Source organism: Trachypithecus francoisi, unplaced genomic scaffold (assembly GCF_009764315.1).
Source record: "Trachypithecus francoisi isolate TF-2019V2 unplaced genomic scaffold, Tfra_2.0 Lachesis_group11, whole genome shotgun sequence".
In the NCBI taxonomy this organism is placed as follows: Eukaryota; Metazoa; Chordata; class Mammalia; order Primates; family Cercopithecidae; genus Trachypithecus; species Trachypithecus francoisi.
The window spans coordinates 1463283-1489698 of NW_022681456.1; the positions used below are offsets into that span (position 1 = coordinate 1463283).

The 26416-nt window shown below is 45.5% G+C and overlaps 1 protein-coding gene across 5 annotated transcripts in view; it reads right to left on the reverse strand.

Moving 5' to 3' along the window:
* The window catches only part of SFSWAP (splicing factor SWAP), a 98807-nt gene extending 72731 nt beyond the window's left edge, over positions 1-26076 (reverse strand). For 3 of the 5 annotated variants that reach the window (XR_004439484.1, XM_033220083.1, XM_033220084.1), the window contains exons 1-7: positions 25705-26076; positions 22922-23091; positions 22212-22343; positions 16067-16152; positions 9654-9879; positions 8232-8344; positions 6551-6686 (exon numbers count right to left, since the gene is read on the reverse strand). Coding sequence is in view for 4 of the 5 variants with exons in the window: in XM_033220083.1 (XP_033075974.1) it covers positions 6551-6686; positions 8232-8344; positions 9654-9879; positions 16067-16152; positions 22212-22343; positions 22922-23091; positions 25705-25922 (1081 nt within the window). In the remaining variant the exon portion in view is untranslated. The remainder of the gene's footprint in view (positions 1-6550; positions 6687-8231; positions 8345-9653; positions 9880-16066; positions 16153-22211; positions 22344-22921; positions 23092-25704) is intronic. The other 2 variants (XM_033220082.1, XM_033220085.1) reach the window with 2 other exon arrangements.
* Positions 26077-26416: the final 340 nt, after the last annotated feature.

Below are 26416 nucleotides of genomic sequence, written 5' to 3' on the forward strand. Positions count from 1 at the left end.
GAGTGCCTGTGGCCACGCGGCTCCACTGCTGCCTCCCACTTTTGTGACTGTGTGGCAACAGCTCGCTGCTCAAGTTATGGTATGAGCGTCACCTTCATGGACAGTCGCTTCCGGCCTGACCTGTCCGTCTCTCGGAGCAGGCCCCCTCACTGCCCCACCCCGCCCCCATGCGCCATGCCAGCTGAGGTGGTATCTGCGGCTGCGGCAGCAGCTTCGTCATGTCTGAATGCCTGCTCCTCAGCGTACATGTGTGCATACACGTGCGCACGGACAGAGAGCTCGTTCATCTCACATGTCAGTTGGATCCAAGGTACCTGTGCAGGTGATTTCTCCCAGGAAGCACCAGGTGCTTTTGGAACTCCTGCTCTTCACTTTTCTGAAGTTACTCGGTGAATGTTCCTGGGGTCCCCGTGGCCCTTTGGATCGAGGTGTAGGGAGCATGCTGGCCAGTAAGACAGTCCCAGCCTTTGCCTCACAGACCTCCAGGTCCACAGGGCATTCACACATGCACAAGCACACACGACTGTGTAACTCAAAACCGTAATAGGCTCTACAACAGAAGTGTGGTAACACAACAACGGGGCCCCAGCTTATAAGCGGGGAGTGGGTGGGGCGGGGTGGCTGCCTCTCTGACCTCCTAGTCACTCTCTGTTTGATCGTAAGTCCTCTTCTCATTTCCCCTGCACATTCATTTTAAAGTCCTCTTGGCTTAGATCATGGCTAGCCCAGACACTCATTCTTGTCTTTCTAAGAACCCAAAGTCTGTAACTTTGTATTCTAAGTGGTGGGAAAAACAGGAACCCAGCGTGTGGCCTGTCCTATGTACGAGCCACACCCAGCCCAACATCAGCCTTCAAGTCCTCAAGGGCGGCAGGAGCCAGCGATGAACATGCTCTCTGTGCCAGGAGCCACCTGGTGTCCACCATGGCAGAGGCTCTGAGCTTCCCCAGCCTCTGCTGCAGGTGTCACTGTCCCCTGAGCTGTCGGGCCTCAGTGCCACATGGTGGGCACTCACCTAGGACAGGAGCAAAGTTCCTGAATGGTGGTGGCAAGCCACGCACAGGGCGCTGAGCTGCTCCCATGTGTGTGTTTAGGGTCTTGTTTGTATCTAGGAGGTAAGTCATCTGGAGACCATGCCCTGGAGGATGAAGCTGCATGGGGAGTGGAGGGGCAGGTGCCAGGATCAAGGCCTGGGAGGGCTACTGCGCTGTGGCAGGAAGACAAGCCGGAACACACATTCTGCACACCTCAGGGCCCACCCCTGCCTGTCCCCCTACCTCACCAAGCCTGTGACCCCAGGGCGGGGTCCTCTGTCCCTGTCATGAGGAGACTGTATGGACTGCTGTTTCCTTCTGGGCTGTCACAGACGCTGTGACAGGCCTCTTCCTCTCCCCAAGAATACGGCTGCAGTCTGTGAGCCTCCAAGAAACACAGCGAAGAAATCTCCCGAGAACACGGAGCTGCGCCCACCTCCAGCCTCGGCTCCACCGCTCAGAGGCGAGGAGAAAGCCCTGCTCCTGTGGCCCTCTGAGCACTGGGGCAGTGCAGGCAGGGCCCTGCCTGGATCTCAGGATGCATGCTGTGCTTTATGATGGTGAAATTTTCTCCTACAAACGACAAACTGCCGCTCCTTGCAAAGCTGGACTGAAAATCCTAAGACCCTCAATGTGAAAGGCACCTTATAGGCCTGCCAGTCCACTCCTGGCTCCACAGGTCAGGAATGGGAGGAGGAGATGGCAGAGATGCACACAAGAAAGTTCTCGCAGGGCAGGGTGAGGAGCTCCTGACGCTACGCACCTTCCCGGTAAGTCTCAGGGAGACCGCGCCATCCCCAGCCCACTCTCATAGAGCTGATGTTTCAAGTCTACGGCCAAAACGTCCTTTGTCTTGTCTTTGGTGTCCACAGTTGGCAGTGGTTTGAAACGCGGGTCACAGAGCTCTGCTTTCATCGTGGGGCATGAGTCTCTGCAGGCTTTAAACCACGCCTCCTCCCTCACACGCAGTTCCTCTGTCCTCGGGAAAAGTAACTGGGTGCTGTGGAAGCTGACGTGCTCGACGGACACTAGCCCCACCCCTTTCCAGACCCCACGGGGCCTCAGGTTTGCCCCAGCTGCGAGTCTCCCAAAATGTTATCAGTAATGTTAGTAATTTTCCAGATAGCTTTCTCTCCAGTATCCTACTATTTCCCCAAGTGCAAAGCCCACAGTTTAAGTCCTCTTCTGAAAATTACTTTAATGCCTCTGACGGTTGTGCCTTCTCTGTAGAAAGCTGGCTGTTTAATAAACAAACCCATGCATGCCCAGAACATGGAAAATCACACATTAGAGATACAGGAATAACAGGCTGTATACGAAACCCCGTGGGACAGCACTTCTATGAACACACTGGGTACATCAGGGGGAGACGAGGAGCAAGCCGAGAGCAGCCAAGGGCAGCATAACCCGCAGACCTGCTTCTCAAGCTCTCCTGAGCAGGGCTGGGTGGGCCCAAGACAGAAAGGGGCCCCTCAAACCTTCCCCTGTGCTGGCTGAAGCAGGAATTTCAAAACAGTCCACCAACTTCATACACTACATTCACAAAGGCTCGTCAGACACAGCCCATGAGTTCAGGTCTTTTCTTCAAGCAGCTCAGAGGCCTGAGAAGCAACTTCGGGAGATCTGTACAGGCCTGGGCTTGCCACAAACTCAGGTCAAGGCACAGGCTGCTCTTGTCCTCACTGTCACGGCATTTCAAACACTACAGTTATTCTATGAACTTTGTATTTTACCTTGTTTCTTAAGTATAATGGCCACATGGCTGGGTGCAGTGGCTCAGCTTGTAATCCCAGCACTTTGGGAGGCTGAGGCCGGCGGATCCCCTAAGGTCAGGAGTTTGAGACCCCCCTGGACAACATGGTGAAACCCCGTCTCTACTAAAAGCACAAAAATTAGCAGGGTGTAGTGACGAGTGCCTGTGATCCCAGCTACTTGGGAGGCTGAGGCAGGAGACTTGCTTGAACCCAGGAGATGGAGGTTGCAGCGAGCCGAGATTGCACCACTGCACTCCAGCCTGGGTGACAGAGACTCCATCTCAAAAAAAAAAAAAAAAAAAGTAAAATAGCAATGCATACCCAAAAACGTTAGGAAAATGAAAAAAGTATGCAGAGAAAAAAAATCAACCAAATGCCAATCTGAGAGGTAGCTCTGAGCCTCATAGTATTTTTTGCACAGCTCTCTTCAGTTTATTATTTTAAGCATAGTTGAGATCCCACTGCATTAATACTTTTGGAAACTAACTACATATAATGAATGTAAAAATATTATCTTGAACTTTAGCATGACGGAACTCAACCCAAAAACTATGACCAGTGTTCCCTCTATTTGAACTGTATTTGTAAATAAATGCTGTTACCAATGACTGATTACAAACCAATAACCACAGAGTAGTCAGTCCATGAATTACAGGTAGTTCCCTAATCATGACAAACCTGGGTAAAGCAATGACTGCTGTCTCCACCTGCAACTGCCAACAACCCACCACACAGGACCCCAAATTCCGCAACAACTTCACTGAAAACCCAGGAAGGTGAAGACAAGGTCATGAGGGACTTTCATCCACGAAACTTCAACAGCACACAGAAGCATGAGGCAGGCAGAACAAGATACTCAAAGGGTAGCAGAGGAAGATGGCGGGCAGGGAGGCATGTGTCAGTGAGGCACCCTGGAACCTTTGCAGATTCCGCAGCAGCCACACAGCCCGGGCTTGCATGGTGCTGGAGGACCCTACTACTGCCACGCCACAGCCACTCATCCCATAAGGCTGAGCGCCTGAGTACAGGTTTGTACTGATTTCTGCTGGGTTTTACAGTGATTTAGAGCCAAAGTGCTAGCTCTTGGCTCTTCTTGGAAACTGGATGAGGACACCTCCCCCACCTTCTGAGCCCTCAGATCCAAGATGGGTGGGGCTGTGGTAGTGGTCCCGAGTGCTCATGGAGGAGGCTGTAGGCGCTGTGCTAAGGGCTCTGACCCGTATGGCTGATGCAGGAGCATGTGTCTAAAACCCACAGACCCTAACATCAGACACGCATGCTTTCCCCAGCCTCCAGGCACCCAGCCGCCTTACTCTCACATGTGTGTGTCCACTACTCTCGCTGTGTTGAGGGGAGATAATGTTTCAAAACAACTGTACTGTATGGAGGGGCAGGAGAGGGCGCCCTCTACTAGAGCACCTGCAGTTGGGAGGATGGGGTGGGGTGCCGTCAGTACCCAGGGTGGTGGTAGTCGGGGGCCTGAACAGAGGAAGTCCGGGGCTCCTGCAGAGGCTGTCATGGCTCCTCAGTGGTCTTGGGAGCCAACAGCAGGTGGGGAGAAACCAAGGTGTGTGGGCTCTGGTCACCCTGCGGTGAACCCTTGGGAATGTGCCCAGCCTTCTGACCCAGACAGCTCACAATGCGGCCCCAGCATGCCTTGGTTCAGATCACGTTCCCACTAGACCAGGGGATGCTGTGTGTCACAGAACGGCCACTATCAGCCAGCTCCACCATCCTGCCTGGCCCTGCGGGGTCTGCACATAGCTGTTCTTCTACTAGTGATTAACACGGCAAATAATCAAGGTCAGCCCGCCCTGAATTTCTAGTCCTCTGCTTTGCAACAGCTTCAGGGATCTAGTGGACGTGCACGGACAATGCATGTGGCTCAAGCAAACTCAACGGCAGGCTTGGAAAAAGGAAGGAGGAAGCAGAGGGATAGTCCCTCAGTGGGCAGGCATCCCAGGCAGAGCACAGCGCCCCATGATGCCAGGGCAGGAGCTTCATAGGCTGCCAAGTGGGGCTCAGGACTTAAAGGTGTGCGGTCGTCTATCCAAAAATCCATGCAGTGAGGACTGGGCGTTAGGAGTGATCTACAGAGCACCTCAGTAGCTGGCTGCCTACACCATTCAACACGCACCTCTGTAGCAGTAGAGATGATCTTTGATATAAATATTCAATGAAATTTGATATGACTTGATTTAATCATTTAAAGATAATCTCAGCTTTAAAGGTTTTTTGGGGGGACACATGCAGAAAGTTCACTCAAATAACTAATTTTTTAAAGTCTAAAAACGTTTAGTATATGCCAGTGCTAAAAGGGAAAAGCGAAGAACACAGCTGTGATGTTTACAAAAGATTGTCCCAAATAAAGAGGAGCTCATGTTTTAACAACTCATCTCTGGCTGAACCGAAGAATATAAGCTTTACACATGGAGTCAGGGCACCACATGTGCCTGGGAAGCAGACTCAGCAGGTGGTTCCTCGGTTCTGCTAAAGCTTCCTCATTCTGTATTTAACCTCTGAATAAACAATTACAAAAAGACATGACGCTGGAACCAAGGCCAAACACTTTCAAATGATCTCCTGCATGGACCTTCAAGACTTACCTTCGATTAATACCATAAAATAATTGCAATCAGCGAGAAAAAGAAATGTAATTCCTTTACATATGCATATAATATGCTGTCTTACACTGTAAGGCTTTTTTTTGGAGACAGGGTACTGCTCTATCGCCCAGGCTGGAGTACGGCAGTGTAATCACAGCTCCCTGCGGCCTTGACCTCCTGGGGCCAAGCCATCCTCTTGCGTCAGCCTCCCAAGCAGATCAGACCACCATGCCCAGCTACTTTTTTTATTTGTTGTCGAGATGGGGTTTTAGTATGTTGTCCAGGCTGGTCTCAAACTCCTGCGCTTAAGTGATCCTCCCACCTCAGCCTCCCAAAGTGTTGGGATTACAGGCACCAGCCACCATGCCTGGCCTGCCGTGGCCTTTTTAAAGAAAGCAACTGTGTTAGACAAAACTATGTGTCTCCCATTCTCCCTGTTCTTAACAGCATTTGACTTTGTTTAGGGCAGCAATGTGTTTAACGGAGGCCCCACTGCCCAGCCTCTGCTGCAGGTGGGGAGACCACGGGACACCACGCTAGCCACTGAGAGGTAAGGAAAGCCACTAGGTATGGCTTGGGGGGAGATATTTAAAGAAGGGCAGAGCCAGGACCAGGAGCAGCGACTTGCGCCTGTAATCCTAGCACTTTTGGAGGCCAAGGCAGGAGGATTGCTTAAGCCTAGGAGCTCGAGACCAGCCTGGGCAACACAGTAAGACCCCATCCCTATCAAAAAATCAAAATTAGCCCAGAGTTATAGTGCCTGTAGTCCCACCTAATAGGGAGAGTGAGGTGGGGAGATCGTTTGAGTCTGGGAGGTAAGGATGCAGTGAATCATGCTTGCATCCCTCAGCCTGGGCAACAGAGTGAAACTGTCTCAAAAAAAAAAAAATAAAAGAAAGAAGAGGCAGCCAACTACATTTGCCAGTCCTTCCTGGAATGCAGAACTAATGCTGGAACAGGGCAGCCATCTTGCTGACACGGGGCCAAGCAAAGGAAAGCCTCATGGCACTCCCCCTTGGGGCACGCGCTGGCTCTGGGCTGCCTGCTTCCAAACTTGCTACACTTGGAGGACAGAACACTTGGGGTTTAGAGCCCTGCAGCTGGCTCTGTCACAGGCAGCTGAACACAGGTCAGGATACACACAGTGAGTACTCACAGTCTGCCGTGTACTCCACCTGGGAGGGCTGCACAGGCACACCATCTGCGTTGTGTGGGGTGGGAGTGGAGCTGTCAGCCTGCGCCTTACGAACAAGCGCTGCAAGGGGATGATCTGGGTCCACCACCTTCAAGGGCTGAAAACAGAGAAGACACAGCCTTAGCATTCAGTATTCCGAACCACATGGAACTCTTCTGCTACAAAACGCTCACCTCTAGGACACAGTGTACATGCCTCAGAAAAAACACACACACACGCATGCACCCATGTAGGTCCTAACTAGTTGTGGCCAAATGCCCCAGCTGGCTGTCTCAGAGGAACTGAGTAAACACAGGGTTTCAATTTCCAAAATAACTATCAAGAAAAGGACAGGTGAACAACTAAGTCCAGTTTGACACCAATTAAACCCCATGCAAAACTTCAAACTGTTTTTCCTTATAGGAGTTTCTGATTTTTAATCACCAACAGCTTTTCCAGTCAAATCAATCAGCAGTCATTCCCACAACAGGTCACCCACACTGCACAACTGCTGAAATTAGACGCTTAACTCTAGTAGACTCCTGTTTTTCATGTCGCAAATGGCAGAGTGGTGTGAATTAACCACAAGATACTGCTGAGTGGTTTCTTCACACAGATGAGAGGAGAATTAGAAGTGGAAACATTTATTTAAAAACAATCTATGACGGTAACAGAGGACTTGAAGATGCATATATTCTAATCCTATAAAATCTAATCCTACGATGAAATCACAACTAAACAATTTTCTTTTTTTTTTTTTTTTTTTTTTTTTTTTTTTTTGAGACGGAGTCTCGCTCTGTCGCCCGGGCTGGAGTGCAGTGGCCAGATCTCAGCTCACTGCAAGCTCCGCCTCCCGGGTTCACGCCATTCTCCTGCCTCAGCCTCCCGAGTAGCTGGGACTACAGGCGCCCGCCACCTCGCCCGGCTAGTTTTGTATTTTTTAGTAGAGACGGGGTTTCACCGTGTTAGCCAGGATGGTCTCGATCTCCTGACCTCGTGATCCGCCCGTCTCGGCCTCCCAAAGTGCTGGGATTACAGGCTTGAGCCACCGCGCCCGGCCAATTTTCTTTTTTTTCTTTTTGAGACACAGTCTCACTCCATCTCCCAGGTTTGAGTGCAGTAGTGTGATCTTGGCTCATTGCAACCTCCACCTCCCAGGTTCAAGCAATTCTCATGCCTCAGCCTCCTGAGTAGCTGGGATTACAAGTGCACCCACCATGCCTGGCTAATTTTTGTATTTTTAGTAGCGATGGGGTTTTGCTATGCTGGCCAGGCTGGTCTTGAACTCCTGACCTTAGGTGATCCACCCGCCTCAGCCTCCCAAAGTGCTGGGATTACATGTGTGAGCCACCGCACCCGGACAACAGAACAATTTCCAAGTCTTAACTAACACTCTACTTATTCTAAGTATCTCAGAGAGTAAAACTGTAATGAAATGATAAAATTATCATGAGCAAATGCTCATGAATTTTATTAGATAGGTAAGAAACCAAAGAAGCAGATGCTTTGTCACCCAGCTAAAAACAAAAATGCATCACACCTCAATGATGATAAAATAAGATACAACTGTAACACACAAGAATGACATGCTTCAAATTTTCCAAAATTACGTTAGCAGTTTTGTGGTGGCATAAAAAATATAGTTCAACAATGAGATAAAAACCTTCATCAGCTCTTCAAGGCGGTTACACTTCTTGGAGGCAAAGAGAGAGGGATGCAGGTAATTCCCATCTTCTTCATCATCATCATCTTCATTGTCAGAGCTGACTCCTGATTCTGAAATCAAAATCACATTTCAAGATTTTGGTGTTTGGTGAGAAAAGAAGCACAAATTAATTATGCAAAAAATTAGAAGCAGCCAAAGGTAGAGCTTCTTGGTTATCTGTCCAAAAAACACTATTCGTAACTTTTCCCTAGAGTCACCCAAGTTGTTGAGACGAAGGCCAGCTAGAAAGGACTGCGACCTTTGGCCATTTGGTGACTCCTGCCAACACTGAACACCAGCTGGTCTGGGGCTCTGTATGCTTTTTTCTTTCTTTTTTTTTTCTTTTTTAAAAAAGGGCAAAAATTGTACTAATTTATGAAAAGTAAAATAACAGCAACAGAAATAAACTACAACAAACCTGAAGATGAGATCTGCATTAAGATTTACACAACTGATTTGAAACTTATTTTGGCTGAAGAAAACAAAATTCAGTGGAAGGGCCAGGCACAGTGGCTTACGCCTGTAATCCCAGCACTTTGGGAGGCTGAGGCGGACGGACCACCTGAGGTCAGGAGTTCGAGACCAGCCTGGCCAACATGGTGAAACCCTGTCTCCACTAAAAATACAAAAATTAGCTGGGCGTGGTGGCACGTGCCCACGATCCCAGCTACTCGGGAGGCTGAGGCATGAGAATTGCTTGAACCCAGGAGGCAGAGGTTGTAGTGAGCAAAGATCGTGCTTGTGCCACTGCACTCCAGCCTGGGCAACAAAAGTGAGACTCTGTCTCTAATTAAAAAAAAAAAATTCAATGGAAGATATGTGTGTGTGTGTGTGTATATACACACACATATGTGAATAGACTTGTCAAAATACCATCTTTATTCAAAATACAGCTAACTGGCTTTTGTAGTAAGAACTCCAAAATAGAGACACTGTTATAAAAGTAATAGCTTAAAATAGATAATCCAAGTAAAATTTTCACTTTTGTGGCCATATATAATTGAGCTATACAGCCCTGAACACTGTGGTACATGAATAATCCAAGAGAGGGTATAACTGTTTTCTCTCTGAAACGTTAAGTGGGCAAAATGAGGGCAAAAATTTCCCACCCAGATGATTATGTTCTGATAGCATCAATATTTCATTATATTTCATTTATCTATAAACTATTAACCAAGGATTTAATAAAGGTCCACCAGCAGGGGTAACGACCACGCCTTCGCTGCAGGATTTCAGACACATTCTAGAAATTCAAGTCTGGCTTTCAACCATGCATCTGTAAGAACGTATGTCTTCAAACTTTTCCCAGAACCACTCCCTGCCTGCCACCCCCACAACAGAGGCCCAAAGTCTGGATGGAACAGACGCAGTGGGACCTACTTTTTTTCTCATCACTTTTGTTTTCCGCCAGGACGGTGTAACGTCCCTCTTTCATGGCTTTCTGGATGAACTTATAGTAGGGGTTGAGGTAGTGGTCGAAGCGTAGGAAGTCGAACTGGGAGTTCCGGGCCTGCTTGGCCTTCAGCATGATCTCAAACTGCGCTCCCTGCCTGCACACGAAGCTGGCCGTGCGCTCGATGATGGCGTGCATTTTAGCAGTTGGTGGCTATGGGAAAACACACATATTCACATCACCCATTTGTGCTCTTGTCCACCGGCCACATGATTTCATTAAAACAAAGAAATGACTCTAGCTTTACTGTCAACTTTAAGAGATACGAGACTTGACGCTGGAAGAGCCAAGGCTGTTCAGACTCCTCATCTCCAAATCTCATCAGGATTTTGCAGGGGAGAAAACTCGCCAGCTGAGGCAGGCCACCCCACCGTGGTACAGACCCATGGGAGGCAACCTCTTTTTGCACCAAGTCAACATTTTTCTATATATCAGGGGTCTTTAAGTTTGGTTCTATGATGGAATTCAGGGGGTTTGTGAATCCTTTGTGTATGCAAATTTTACAAACAACCATTTTTCTAGGGAGACGATACACATTCCATGGTTCTCAATAATCAGAATCACTGCTCTTTCCTTTTTCTTAGCGGGGACTAGTTCTCACAGCTTGGAGGCTCCCTCTTAAAAAACAGCCCTCTGGACATCCAACAAAAGCCACAAGAGTACATATACCATGTCTTGTCTTCTGCACCTGAGCCCTTCTCCTCAGCCTCTGCACAGTTCCTGGCTCACTGCCATTCCCACTTAAAAGCAGTATCCCAAGCTGAAGACCACCTAGGTGTTGTCTGGCCAGAGCAGATAGGACACTCCAGACACTCCAGGTGACTTTCTTCCCAGCATCAAAGCCCTCCCTCATCCTTTCATGTGCTGCTAAGGAGTCACTTCGACCACCCTCATGCTCTTAGCATTTCCTGCCCCCAAAAGGATCTTGTTAGACCAAAGGCTGAAAGCCACACATCTAAAATACTTTTCATATCAACAAAGAGATTAACACTAGGAAATTACTTGCAAATAAAACTGGCAATTATTCTCATAAAAAATGGATGGTTAAGAATTCAGGGCTTCATCCTTCATAAAATATAAATGGCTTAGTTCTCTAATTTAATTTTTGAACTAATAACATCCTTCACACTTAAAAAGGATAAATGTCTACAATTAGAGTTATTTATTAATCCCCAAATAATTTAAATTCCATGTTAAAGGCCCATTGTGTGCATATGGATCATGACTTGGATTTTCAGTAGCTTTGGCTATTCATTGTTAAAACAAAATATTCCATAAACACATCAATAATTAATGATCACTTCATAATAACCACCCTTAAAGGAAAATATGATGTTCCCAGTTGAGGCTTTATTGACCAAACCAACTTGTTGATCTAAAATTTCTTAAAAGTCGGCCTATTTGTTATATAATATTACTACTACCATGGTTAAAAAGCAACGTGTAGGTAATTTTACAAAAAACAAAGCATCTTATGAACATATTTCAAGGTTGGCTACCAACACTGAATGAGATTAAAAAGTACCTGGTTTGGAAAAAGCAATTCTTTACTTTCTTTATTATGCAGACTTTAGGTAAATCATTTTCCATTTAAGAATATCATGATCATTCCTACTACACAATGAGATTTAAAAAATACAGTCAACATATAAATATGCATATGTTACAATGGCCTGAGAAAAGGAAAACTGTTTTTCGAATTTAAATCCAGTGGGGAAGCCTTCTGTTTAAGGAAGCTGATGGAGCTCCAGAAAGGGTCTAACACCTCCTCTCCCCCTCCCTGGAAATTCCATTAATGTGAATTTAAACTCCAGAGGAGGCATGGGAAACGGGAGAGAGGTATCTACAGGTCAGAAAACCCACACAAATGTACGGTTTCCCAACAGCCTTGGAAAAGGTTTGAGCTCAGACCCATCGGGGAACCAGGAAGGAGGTGGCATGACACGAAGACAGGGAAATTAGCAAGGAACCCCATGGGCAGCAGGACCAGCCCTCTCCTCACGGGATTAGGGGAGAAAAAAATCAAATACCTGCTTTGCCCAGAGCCCTAAATAAGTATCAGATTGAGTCAAAATTCAAAGGCAAAAATACAAATACAGAAGTACGGCCAGGCCCGGTGGCTCACAACTGTAATCCCAGCACTTTGGGAGGCTGAGGCGGGCGGATCACGAGGTCAAGAGATGAAGACCATCCTGGCTAACATGGTGAAACCCTGTCTCTACTAAAAACACAAAAAATTAGCCGGGCGAGGTGGCGGGCGCCTGTAGTCCCAGCTACTCAGGAGGCTGAGGCAGGAGAATGGCGTGAACCCGGGAGGCGGAGCTTGCAGTGAGCCGAGATCACGCCACTGCCCTGCAGCCTGGGCAACACAGCAAGACTCCGTCTCAAAAAAACAAAAACAAAAACAAAAACAAAACAAAAACAAATACAGAAGTACTAGCAGTAAATATAGGAAAAGATTTTCAAACTCTTGCGAGTGGGAAAAGTCTTCCAAAATAAGCTTTAAAATTCTGAAGCCATAAGGAATAGAGGAACATATATCACTCTATACTTAAATTCTGCACAGAGAGTCGTACAATCACTTACAAGACAAAGCGTGGGGAGAAAACACCTGGAAGACACACTGGGGACCAAGAGTTACTGCTCATCAGATGTCAAGAGTCCTTACGAATCCAAACAAAAGGCCAATCACTCCACAGCAATTCAAGAATAAATCAACATTTTTTCCCTCCCCACCCACCTTCCGTGACAATACAGTACCTAAATTATGATGAAATAACACTCTAATCTGCACAGATTTGATAAAGCTTAACTTCAGTGGTTCAGCGCTCTGCAGTCGGTCCCTTGGCTGGAACCCCAGGCCTTACTCTCACATATCTAACTTAGGGCAGTTACTCTTAACGTTCTAAACCTTAACATCTGGAAACAACTGTATCTGCTTCGTAGAGTTATTTTTGTATTTTTATTTTTTTGAGACAGGATCTGGCTCTGTTGTCTAGGCTGGAGTGCAGCAGTACCGTATCAGCTCACTACAACCTCCACCTCCAGGGCTCAAACCATCCTCCCACCTCGGCCTCCTGAGGAGCTGGGACTACAGGCATGTGCCACCATGCCTGACTAACTTTTTTTCTTTTTTGTAGAGGCGGAGTTTCACCATGTTGCCCAGACTGGTCTTGAACTCCTGGGCTCAAGCGATTCTCCCACGTCAGCCTCCCAAAGTGCTGGGATCACAGACGTGAGCCACTGCACCTGGCCTGTAGAGTTACTTTGAGTATTAACTGAGAGATACGCCTGAAGAAGCACTTAGTACAGTGTCTGGTACAGAGTAAGTGCTCCATAAAGGCTGGTTCTATGTTATTATTCATTAACAGAGTAAACGTTGCACATAACAGCAACTATCAAATCCTTCCCTGCTTTTCTTCTGTCCGTAACGTGTGTTGGAGCAAGCCCACTTCCCTTGGAACCATACCCTAACAGGTCTGGGACTACAGGCATGCGCCACCACACTGGCCTGTTATTTTTACTTGTTTGTAGAGATGGGATCTCACTATGTTGCCCATGCTAGTCTCGAACTCCTGGCCTCAAGTGATCCTCCCACCTTAGCCTCCCAAAGGGCTGGGATTACAGGTATGAGTGACTATTCCCAGCCTGGGGTGCTATAATTTCTAACTACTTCTTACTCTTCATCCAAAAGCCTCATGGATCCTGTCATCATTAGGTTCTAAATCAAGTTAGTTTAAAAACCAAGAACCTCCTAAAGTACCTGCTGTTTTTCCCAGTCACTCCAACCTCATCAGTGAGTCAAACCATGTCCTGCCCCTGAGGCACCAGTAGTCTACTTAACCACAACTCAACAATTCTGAGGCCTAGTCACCAAAACACCTTATAATTCAGACACTTCTGTTTTCTGCATTTTCTGCACCAACATGGACACCATAGTGTATAATTTACACCATGAATTACTGCCAGAAAATCATAATATTTATGAGAAGGAAATACTGATACTACCACAAAGTAAATGAAAGATGCAGATGAGAGACTCAACCAAGCACTCGGTTTCCACACAGTCAAAACAACATTCAAGAGGCCTTTTCATAATATCATTAGGAGAAACTCTAATGATAAGATCGCAAGTTGCTACACACTAAGACTTACTTTGCTCTCCAATGAGTGACAAGTGTGTTTGATCTGGCAGACTATCAAGAGCTTAGTGATGCTTAGTTTGGCTGAGAACACAGAGCTATTAAATATTTTCATAGGAATTAAGGCAACAAAATTCTATTGTACCTCTATATTTAAATTTGAATAAAAATTTTAAAAATCTTTAACACTAAAAACAAAATTTCATAGAGTCAACTTCACATAAACTTTTTAGCATTAAATATTAGATGCAGCACTTAGCATTTAATAAAAATGGAGTAACCGATTTTTAAAGCTTCACGTTAATGTGTCATGCATAATAAACATATTTCAGAACCAACAGGAATACGACATATACTAATACATGGAAAATATATTAATACAAGTCTCAGGATATCAACTCTTTGGGTAATTTCAGCTTTAACTATAGCAAAATCATCAATACTAGAAATGGAGAAAGACACAGATGTAGTAATAGAGTTTGGATCTAGGTCCCCACCCAAATCTCCTGTCGAATTGTCATGCCCAGTGTTGGAGGTGGGGCCTGGTGGGAGATGAATGGATCATGGGGTGGATCCTTCATGAGCAGTTTCACACCATCTCCTCAGGGCTGCTCCCCTGACAGACAGTGAATGAGCTGTGGTGAGATCTGGTCATTTGAAAGCATGTAGCACCTCCCTGCCTCCCTGCTGCTCTGGACATGCTAAGACATGCCTGCTCCCTCCTCACCTTCCGCCATGAGTTAAAGCTCCCTGAGGCCTCCCCAGAAGCAGATGCTGCCCGGCTTCCTGTACAGTCTGCAGAACCGTGAGCCAATTAACCCTCTTCTTTATAAATTACCCAGTCTCAGGGATTTTTTTATAGCCATGCGAGAAATTACTACCAATACAAGTAGTAATTACACTAGGCAAAATCCAAAAAGTTATTTTACCCATATTTGCAGGAATAAAAGAGAGAGAGAGGATATGTAAATGAATAAGGGAAGAGAAGGAAAGTGTTGGAGGCAGGAATTAAAAGGGCTATTTTTACATTGCCCTTCATCACATAATGAAGGGTAAGAACCATCAAATTCACGCTGAACTCAATGAGACTGGCAGCAAGTGATCGCAGTGGGAGGTGAGAGATGCTCTTTCTGTGCCGAGCTTTCCTGGCATCTGCCGTGCAGGTGATTCAGGATGTGGGACACAAAAGAATCGAGAATGCCTGCGTCTATGCCACTTGCAATCCAGTTACGAAAATGTCCAAGAAAAAACTTCCTGCTAGGCACGAACACTTAAGAGTTCTTCCCAAGTATACACACGCAACAGAAAAGATTTTCAACTTCCCTAGTAAACATATAAAAATCCCATAAAGCATGGTGACTGAAGATGGCATCATAGTTAAGACCACGGTTCCCAGTTGCCATTTATTAGCTAAATTCTTGACGTTCCTAAGTCTCTGTTTCTTTATCGGCACAAGAGGGAGAGTAAACAGCAGCTCACTTACAGGACTGTTAGCATTAAATAAGATTAATATGCAAAAAGCAGCTTAGTACGTGACTAGAATGTGGAACTCCCTCAATGGATATTCAGAAAAAAAGGAAAAAATCCTGGTTTGGGCTTTAACACCTGTTATAACTTAATTTAATGTGACATAACAGAAATAGCAGGAAAGGTCAATGCTGAACAGACAGTAACCAGCTGCTAAGCCCTCAGATGAGGAAAACCAGGGTAGAATTCCCCTTCATCAGTGGAAGGGCAGCCTGCACATGGAGATGCCACAGGGACCTAATCACAACACAGAAAACTGCCAAGAAAATGTAACGTGAAGTGCCCCCAAAAATCACACTTTAAAAAGCCAGAACAAAGCAACGTTACTGAAATCAACGCTGTCCTGAGCAAGAGTGCTTTTGGATCTATGTGTGGGTAACAGCCCACTCGCCACTGATTCTGACTTGGGGATTCAACTACATGGCCGCTGAAGCACACCCAAGTCCTCAAGTCCCTAATGCTCCAGTCTAGTTCAAATGTTGCTCTAAGTCTTCCCTTTTTCTTTGAGGAAAATAAGGAGGGTGTGATCTTTTTACCCATTAACTCACAAACCATTTTAAAGCATTACATGCCTCAAAAGCAGCTGTAATCATCATTGAGCTTTCCCACAAGCAGGACTGAATCAGGATAATTAATAATGATGACAACTAGTGCTCGTGAAGGACACATACCAGCTCCACGTCAGACGGGACGCTCAATCCTAAGGGGGCAACGAAGGGCTCTTCATTTTCCTCTAAATTTTCAGCCTCATTTTTTTCTGCATAAAAAGAAAATTTAAAAATTCAGAACAATGCAGGGAGGAAGGCACCTGCAGCAAGACGGAAGCATGTGACTGGCTGTCCCTGCTTCTTGACCTTCTGTTTTACTTCTAGAAGTCATTTTCAGCTTTCTCTTCTACTTACAACGCAAGTGAAACTCACTTTACAAAATTCCAAATGAGGCAGGGCGGGGGGTGGCAGGGGCAGTTGCGGCAGGGAGGTATGGTGCAGCAGAAGGAGTGTGTCTAGGGTCAGACTGCACGGCATTCCCTTGGTATACACAGGGTTCTAGGACCCCTGCGGACACCAAAATCCACACGTGCTCGAATTCCGCTTTTGGTCCATTTGAACCCACATATACAAAGAAGCTGACCCTCCATATATGCGGGTCTCACATCCCTCAATCTGATCCCTGTATGGCTGAAAAAAATCATCATATAAGCGGACCTATGCAATTCAAACCTGTGGTCAAGGGTAACTGTAGTTAAACTCCTGCCCTGCCACTTGTTAGCTCCAGGATTCTGCTGTTCTCTATTTCCTCACAGGCTGTGAAGTCATCGCATCTACTCTCAGGGCCAAGTGGGGCTCAGGTGAGATAGCCCACCTGAACATCTCTACCATAATCCCCCGCACTTAGCAGATGCTCAGTCCATGTTCCTTTTCCCCTCCACATCTCTTTCAGGTATGTATGTAAGTATTTAATTGGTATCGCTAAGATTTTTCTCCAATTATTTCTGTGGATTCCTGGCAGCATGACACAACACAAGGTAATCAATTCCTAGATAACTGATTTTCATCTTTGAATTGTAAACTACCTGGGTGTAACTGTCAAGATTCCTCCACCCAAGCAAATTACCTCTTTCACAAATAATCAATTATTTTTCCATTTGTTTATTCATTAACCATTCACTTAACAAATACTGGCCGGGTGCGGTGGCTCAAGCCTGTAATCCCAGCACTTTGGGAGGCCGAGACGGGCGGATCACGAGGTCAGGAGATCGAGACCATCCTGGCTAACACGGTGAAACCCCGTCTCTACTAAAAAAATACAAAAAACTAGCCGGGCGAGGTGGCGGGCGCCTGTAGTCCTAGCTACTCGGGAGGCTGAGGCAGGAGAGGGAGAATGGCGTAAACCCAGGAGGCGGAGCTTGCAGTGAGCTGAGATCCGGCCACTGCACTCCAGCCTGGGCGACAGAGCGAGACTTCGTCTCCAAAAAAAAAAAAAAAAAAAAAAAAAAAAAAACACACAAATATTTGTCTACTACGTGGTAGACAAGGTACTACACATTATCTTTTTGTATTCTAAGGTACTCTAAGTACATCTCAATAACTCAGATGATTACCAGTTTAAAAAGACACACTGAAATGTACAAAAATATCACAGCAAACTTTAAAAAGCTAACTTTTTAAAGGATTTCAATGATCTACTGAGGTTCTTATTTCAAAACAGATGATATTAAAGAAATAAACCTTAAATCTTCATCAAAATAAATGTTTCTATCATACACAGTAAAGGCTCTTGAAGCGATCAATAATTTGCAAAGATCTCCTGTCAAGCCTCATTCTGTGAAACCAAGGAGGAATTTTAAGCAGGTTTCCTGGTATATAAAAACTTGGGTATTCCAGTCTGACCAGATACAAGTTGATTACAACCCCCATTAAGTTACAGTTATTTAACACTGTCCCATCCATTTCTGTTTGAGTCCCCTGTTCTTTCAAAAATCAGAGACGAAGCCGGGTGCGGTGGCTCACACCTGTAACCCAGCACTCTGGGAGGCCGAGACAGGTGGATCACTTGAGGTCAGGAGTTCGAAACCAGGCTGGCCAACATGGTGAAACCTTTTCTCTACTAAAAATACAAAAAATTAGCCCGGCATGGTGGCACATGCCTGTAATCCTAGCTACTTGGGAGGCTGAGGCAGGAGAACTGCTTGAATCCAGGAGGTAGAGGTTGCAGTGAGCTGAGATTGTACCACTGCACTCCAGCCTGGGCCACAGAGCGAGACTCTGTCTCAAAATTCAATCGATCGATCAATCAATGAATCAGAGATGAATGAGAGGGCAGAGATTTACTACTGCTTTTTAAAAAGCTCCCTGTAATTAGTAACCCTGTCGTTCAGCTTCAGTAACCAAATGACACAGTAAGATTAGAAAATACCAGAAACACTGGTCTGCAGCGATTTTCTATTGGTAAAATGCCAAGCAGCAGATGTTTCCTTTTTCTCAAAATCTCTTTGGGAATGAGGCAGGAGTGTGTGTTTAAAAATGCAACTTTTTATATTCCAAGGTAGACTGCCTTAAAAAAAATAAGTAAGGCTGGGCACGGTGGCTCATGCCTGTAATCCCAGAACTTTGGGAGGCCGAGGCAGGTGGATCACTTGAGGTCAGGAGTTTGAGACCAGTCTGGCCAACATGGTGAAACCCTCTCTCTACTAAAAATAGAAAACTTAGCCAGGTGTGGTGGCGGGCGCCTGCAATCCCAGCTATTCGGGAGGCTAAGGCATAAGAATTGCTTGAACTCAGGAGGCAGAGGTTGCAGTGAGCTGAGATCGCACCACTGCACTCCAGCCTGGGTGACAGAGCGAGACTCTGTCTCAAAAAAATAAAATAAAATAAATTTAAAAATACAACTTTTACTACATTTTCCTAAAATGAAAAAAATGATTAAAACATTGTCTAGGCAAAAAGCCTTTCCTTAATGTTAAGTTATTCACAAAAATAAAGGCATTTTAATTGAAATAGCCTTTTGGGATGGATGGATTAAACAGATTTGTTCTATTCTTATATATACCTTTATTTACAAAAAAACCCAGCTTTAGTAGCACAAAATAAAAACCAACCATTGCAATAAAAACTCAGATTTAAATAAATTCAAATAATCTTTTGTTTAAAAAATGGATATATAGCAGTGAGGGCCTGTCCCCGCCCCATTATTCCCCTAAAAAAGAGGAAAAAAATGGATATAGAATAATGATGAAAAATTATGAACATCTAAAGGATAGAAACTTGACTGAAAATAGTAAAGATGGCAGAGATGGAGGCACCATCAAATGCTTTTGGCTAGTATCACAAGGCTTTAAAATACTAACAAACAATACAATAGAGTAATTTTGAAAATCAAGACATATGTAGACATACTGACGGCTCAGGAAAAAAAAGTATTTTAACAGAATGTGACACTCAATGTGGCTGTTAGTGGTATTGGATTCTATCACAATGTGCACGTGTGTGTGTGTGTGCGCGCGTGCGCATGTGCGTGTGCGTGTGTGTGTGTTAGGTGTTTCACTTACATTAATGCAAGTTAAACATAAAACGTCAAGCTCTAAGTTTTATGTGGGCCCAATTTCCACTAAGGAAATTAATCAGCATATAAGGTAATGTTCTGAGAACATGATTACAGAAAGAAAAGAAGTAACATTGTAAAATACTAAAGAGAATTTTATCTTAAGGGGAAAGCAAACTAATACTCAGAAGATAAACTAAGTCATGCTGAAGTTCTCAAAATTCAGTAATCGTAACAAACTGAACACTATTTAGCCCAATAATTACATCGAGACAACGGTCCACCAGCGAGAACCGGGGCTGACAAACTCTATAAAATGCCAGATAGTATCAATAAATTATATATATATATATATATTTTTTGAGACGGAGTCTCGCTTTGTCGCCCGGGCTGGAGTGCAGTGGCTGGATCTCAGCTCACTGCAAGCTCCGCCCCCCCGGGTTTACGCCATTCTCCTGCCTCAGCCTCCCAAGTAGCTGGGACTACAGGCGCCAGCCACCTCGCCCGGCTAGCTTTTTTTGTATTTTTTAGTAGAGACAGGGTTTCACCGTGTTAGCCAGGATGGTCTCGAACTCCTGACCTTGTGGTCCGCCCGTCTCGGCCTCCCAAAGTGCTGGGATTACAGGCTTGAGCCACCGCGCCTGGCCAGTATCAATAAATATTTTTTTTTTTTTTTTTGAGGCAGAGTCTCGCTCTGTCGCCCAGGCTGGAGTGCAGTGGCCCGATCTCGGCTCACTGCAAGCTCCGCCTCCCGGGTTCACGCCATTCTCCTGCCTCAGCCTCCTGAGTAGCTGGGACTACAGGCGCCTGCCACCGCGCCCGGCTAATTTTTTGTATTTTTGGTAGAGACGGGGTTTCACCATGGTCTCGATCTCCTGACCTCGTGATCCGCCCGCCTCGGCCTCCCAAAGTGCTGGGATTACAGGCTTGAGCCACCGCGCCTGGCCAGTATCAATAAATATTTTTGGTTTTGTGGGCCATATGGTCTGTTTCATTTCTTCAACTCTGCTGTTGAAGTGCGGAAGTGGCAACAGACAATATGTAAACAAATGAGCATTGCTGTGTTCCAATAAAACTTTACTTGTTTATTTTCTTTCCAATATTTTAGATCTGTGGTTGGTTGAATCCACAGATGTGGACCCGATAAGCTGACTGTATTTCAACTCTTTATTTGTGAAGTGGTTATAGTATCTATTCCCTCCTTCTGATAAAAACACCACAGATAGAAAGTCGAACTCATGTGTGTGGCTTAGAGATAAGACAACGAAATCACAACTATCCAGAACCCTAGGAAGGAGAGCTTATGCTGGATAAATAAATGGGTGTTTACTTTTTAGACCTGATAGAACATTTCCAGTGCATCGTAACTTCTGAGGGATGGGTAGGTTTGAAAGTTAATGCAAAAAGTCTTAAGTACCTTAACTAGCCTTTAACTCGGTATAATTACAATTACACTTGAAAGTTTCTCTAAAAGCTCATAAAATAGAGCTGTGCAACAGTAATTCTTGTGCCCACAAAGTAAGGAGCAGGACTAAAGGCAGGGCAAAAGGAAAGCCTGTGTGTGTGTTTGCCCCACATTCTATCATTCCAGAGTGCCGATGGGTAGAACCCTAGTGCAGTTACAGCACGGAGTGGCAGACATCATTTTGCTTTACTACTAAAATGCTATAATTGCTTCACACTTGTTAAAAGATGTGTTACTTGGCTGGACGTGGTGGCTCACGCCTGGAATCCCAGTGCTTTGGAGGCCAAGGCAGTAGGATCACTTGAGCTCAGGAGTTTGAGACTAGCTTGGGCAACACAGTGAGACCCCATCTCTTTTTAAAAATTATTGTGTATTTTATAATAAAAAAATTTAAAAAGATAACAAAAAAGTGTTACTTAAGGAGAAACCAATGAAGTTCCGAATAACAGATTAAATTAGCTCTAAAACTAAATCTCCATTTGATGTAATTCCACTTTACTAAACGTTTGAATCAGTTTCTAAGTTAACGTTCTCCTTCTTTTTAAACAGAACATCCTGAATATAGTGATCCATCTTTAATGTGTCAGGTTCATGTTACCATTATTGGTAACTAATGACTGACCATGATGCAGTGCTGTGGTAGTGGAGCTCTCAACGCTTACTGAAGTGATTAAGGATATTTGTGTCTACACCACATGAGCCCAGGTTTTTCAGCAGCACTATTTTTTATATTCAAAGTTTCCCATGTTAATCCACAAAAGCATAAATTCCAATTCTTTAATTTAAAATACTGTGATAAGTATATGTCCTAGGTGGCACCAAGGCTACCAGAGAGCTGTGTTGTTTTCCGGGGAGTAGTAACTCACTTACTGTGTCCTTCCACTGGGCATGTGTCACTGTCTCAGTTGTGGAGGGATATGGAGAAGCAGATTAGTGAGAGGGCGGTGAGGTTAATGTATCCCAGCTCACACCTATTCTTTCACTGCCTGAAGAATGAGTCCCTGAGGATGTTAATGAACACGTTAACAATATAGAAACAAATAATCTGGAGTGAGTAATTCTGTTACCCGAATCAATGAGAAATAAATGATCCAATGCATTCACTTTCTACCTCCACTAATCATTCCTGTTCTAGTTTTTAACTTTGCTTTACCAAAAGAAGGAATACCACTTACTCCCGTTTTCTCCTGTGGTCATAGCGGTGTTATCATGAGTGCCAGAGATGTGTTCTGCAGACTTGACCATGGTGCATGCAGCCTGTGTGTACACATGGAGCCCCACACCAGCAGTCCAGGCAGCTTCCCGCTCACCTCTCTGTTTGGAAGGCTCCTCCTCCTCCGTCGGCTCTGACGGGTCATAATAGTCGCTACCGTAAGTGAACCCCACGGCATTGTAGCTCCCATCCTCTGCTAGTGCTTCACTCAATCGCTTGTATTCTTCCTCTTGAATAAAAATGAGAATTTTATCAACAAAAATAGAAAATTACTGAGAAAAACTTTTATTTCTAAAGTTGTAGCTATCAGTAAAGCATACAACATACTTTTTACAACCTCCTTTTGAGGTAAAATATTTTTTAAAATTCACACTTTATATCTATCAATATGTACTTTTATCAGTACATGTTTACCCACAGACAGCTGAATACACGTCTTTTGTGGAAAATTTCTTCCTGCTGAGAAAATCTTGGGATTAAGAACTGTATTAAAGATTGTTACGGCAAAGACAAGAACATCAATTTTATTTATACGATACTGTTAAAGAAGAACAGTTAAAGAGTTTGGTTTTTGTTTTTTTCAAATCCCAGTCTGCCCTCAAAAGCTGGGAAAATTCTTTGTGGCTCTATTTATAAACTATCCTGAGGTCCTCTCAGAACGCAAAGACTCCTGTTTTTCCAATCCACTGGGTACTGTCAAGATAATATCAGAAAGAGTGAGTATAAAAAAATGAATGGGAGTAAATTTTTAAATACTTAAAAATTTTAAAAAGTTTGTTGCTGAAGTAAGTTTGTCTTGAGCAGTACCTTGCCTTGCCTCCTCCTCAAGCAAGTCCGTATGCAAGGCTAAATACCTCTCTTCATCACACAGGGCCTCTATTCGCGCCTCCTCTTCAGACAGCTGATAATCTCTGTTCCACGTGGAATACTCAGCATCGTACTCAGAAAGGTCATGCAGGTGACCACGTCCATCATATCTGTAATGTGAACAAGCTGGTCAACAAAAGGAAATTAACGTCTAGACTGGCGTGTGTGTGTGTTTTTTATATATATACACACATACTTACCGATTAAAATAAATAAAAATATTAAAACAAGTATAAAAACTCTTCCCAGGTTTATATTTAATTTGGATAGTCATATCTCACCTACTTTTAAACTCAAGTTATCTTAACAAAGTCTAAATTCCTTTCCACAGTAAGATAACATTTATAACTAAAGGCAAACAATCCATTATTAGGAAAAATGGTATCCACTTCACTGGCAGTTCTTACCATTATGGTTTGGTCAACCATTCAATGCCACTTGCAAAAAATTATCATTTTTTTCTGAAAAGTTAAATATCATAGCTTACATTCACACAAACCAAATACATAAATACCTATCCGTAAGAACCAAACGGTCGAAATTTCCTCGCTTCTTTCTGCTAGTCCCGAACTCTCAGGAGAGATCTTCACCAAAGAAACTTGCGTCCATTGGAGGTAAAATCTTGGCTAGGCTCGCCCCCTAGCCACTTGGCTGAGGAAATAAGTGCTGGGTTACGTGATAGAGAGACACACATACATCGGAACAGTGACATATACATGCAGTTTAAGGAGGTTCACTGGCAACAGAGCAAAACTATTAGAAGATACGGTATCAATATTTCTTTCTGAACTTTATACCTGCAGGAAGTGACATACATGAAGACACTTCCACGTTTCTCTTGCATGGACCTATCAGTCATTTAGCCAAACAAACAATGGGAGCACTTTCTGCTATGCTTTTTGAACATAAAGGATCCAATGAGGATGCTGTCAACGTGTAAAACTGTCAGATAATAAATGAGTGAGTTAGTGAATTTTACCTAAAACACTCAGATTTAGGGTTTCAAAAACAAACGTAGAGAAACAAACAAAAGTCTGCTTATTTTTTAAATGCTGACTTTTGTAATGGGAACCAAAAATATTAATGTAGACCAAAAAAGACATTTACAAGAAAAAGGCCCAAAATTCCAGGGTAGTCAGGTTACTGCATTTCATTAAATTTCAAAATTAATTGGACTTTGATGTAAACCTCCTTAACTTACAAATGTAGATTATTATTAAAAATATTATACATGTACATGTGCGGCGTTTGCTCCCCACCAGTTTTGGAAGACCTAACTCAAATCATGTACAGAATGACAGGAAAACTGTACAAAGAGCTCAGACTTCATTGCTTACCAAACTTTAATGATAAATATCACAAGTGACACTTTGGAAAAGCAAGCCTGATAACTCAGGTGACACATTCAATATAAACCATGGTGTGAAGGCACAGAAGGCTTGAGCAGAGCACGGAGCCATCAGATCCAGACATGATCTGATTCCGCGGCCCTCCCCTTCACCAGTTCTTGTTTTCTAGCTCTAATTCCAAGTAACGTCAGGAATGGAAAAAGGCCTATTTGGTCATTAATGTGTCCATTCTGGCCAGCTCAGAGGTCATCCCTACGGTCATGTTCCAGGGCTTTGAAGAATCCAGTTTTAATGGTCTCAAACGATAGGCTTTCTTCACGTGGAGAGACTATTCCACAGTTTAATGGTTGGTCATGGTTAGCTTTTCAGTCCGGGCCCCAGAAGTAGCCGAACAGGCAAAAAAGAAAAAAAACCACCCCACAACAACCCCAAAACCCAGAGACGAGGGGAAGGGGGGTTGAAAAAATGGGAAAAAAAGAGGGGAGCAAACCACCTACATCATGTAATGTCATCCTTTTCAAATCAAACGCCTTCAGAAATCCCTAATCCCAGGCCCCACTGCCCATAACGGCTAGACACCCTCGAGTGACGACCTAAAGCAGGTTTGATTTGAAAAGAAACAACGCATCTCTATCCCAGCTCCACCCTTTGGTTTTAAGAGACAGTGAAACCAGCCCTAAGAACACTATCTCTTCCAAGGGCAAGGCCAGGGTCCGCACGAAGTCAATTGGCCGCCAACTGACGGGCAACTTCGCTCACTACCTCAATCGGTCGAACTCGTCGGATTATCACCAGGAAGTCAAACGTCATGCCGTTAAAGGACCGGCGCTCCACTGAGGGCGCTGGGGTCGTAACAGGTTAAGGCTAACTCACAGGGTCCAAAAGAGACTTCTAGCCACGGTCTCAGTGAGCGGCGGTTCGGAAGAATAAAGGCACGCCTCCCAGGCTACCCTCCCAGTACACCGAGCAGTGGGAGCGCGGCGAGTAGAAAAGCAGCGCACGACCCCATGGCATCGCCGGGTGGCTGGCCCAGGTGCGCTCAGAAAGAGACCCCCCGGCACTGGCAGCTTTCACCGCGCGGAATCGCCAACTGCAGCCCAGCGACAGGGTGAGGGGTCGAGGGGGCTGCGGGACCAAAGACGATCTCCCCCGGAGACGGACGCGGCACGCAATTCCAGCCAGTGCCTTAGGGCAGGTTTCACCGTCCCCCTCCCCACCAGAACACCAGCAGGAGGTGGGGACAGGGGAGGGGGTGTCCCCCAGATCCCCGCTGGCTCCAGAAAACCCTCTGCAGTCCTTGCAGTCAAGTCAACATCAGACGAGATCAAGCGGGTGAGGGAAGGGGAGGATCGACGGGTGGGAGGAGGAACCGACCTGTCGATGAGGATCTTGTGGTCCCCCATCCAGGGGATGAGGTGCTGTCCCTGTTCCTGAGCCAGGGCCCGCTCGTCGTCCCGGAACAGCTTGCAGGCATAGCCGAAAACCAAGAGCTCCACTCGGCTGCCCCCACCGCCGGCACCGCCTGGCCCGGCCTCCTCCTTCGCGCCACTTTTCCTCTCGGGTTTGGCGCGGCCCCCGCCCGCGCCGTACATGACAGCGTCCCCGGCGTCCAGGCTGGTCCTCTTCTGTGCCGCGCGACGTCCCTGATACCTCCACTTGGCCTACCCCTTCAGTCAAATGCCCCGCAACCCGAACCCAACCTCAACACCGCCGCCATAGCGGGCCACAAAATGGTGGAGGGACAGCTTCCGGCAGGAGGGCCCGCATTTCCGGCGAGCGGACAGGCAGATTCGCCATGGCTCAAAGCTCTTTTGGCCGCTAGGAAATATTTTGGCGTTAATTTTCGCATTCAGATGCGCCGCCACAATAGGTGCTGCTGTATTCAGTGCAAAGTGCAATTTTAATGTTCGTTTTATCGGGCAGCCGTCAGGAACGTGACGAAAGCGCGGCGTGGGATCGAGTGCCGGCTTCCGCTGCGGCCAGTCTGGCGGCGACGGAGTCGGAGGGAGGGGCCTCGCGCGCCCTAGGCCTTGGGCGAGCCCTTGTGGGTGGCTGCCGCCTGCCGCGCGTGTGGAGGCCTCGGGTC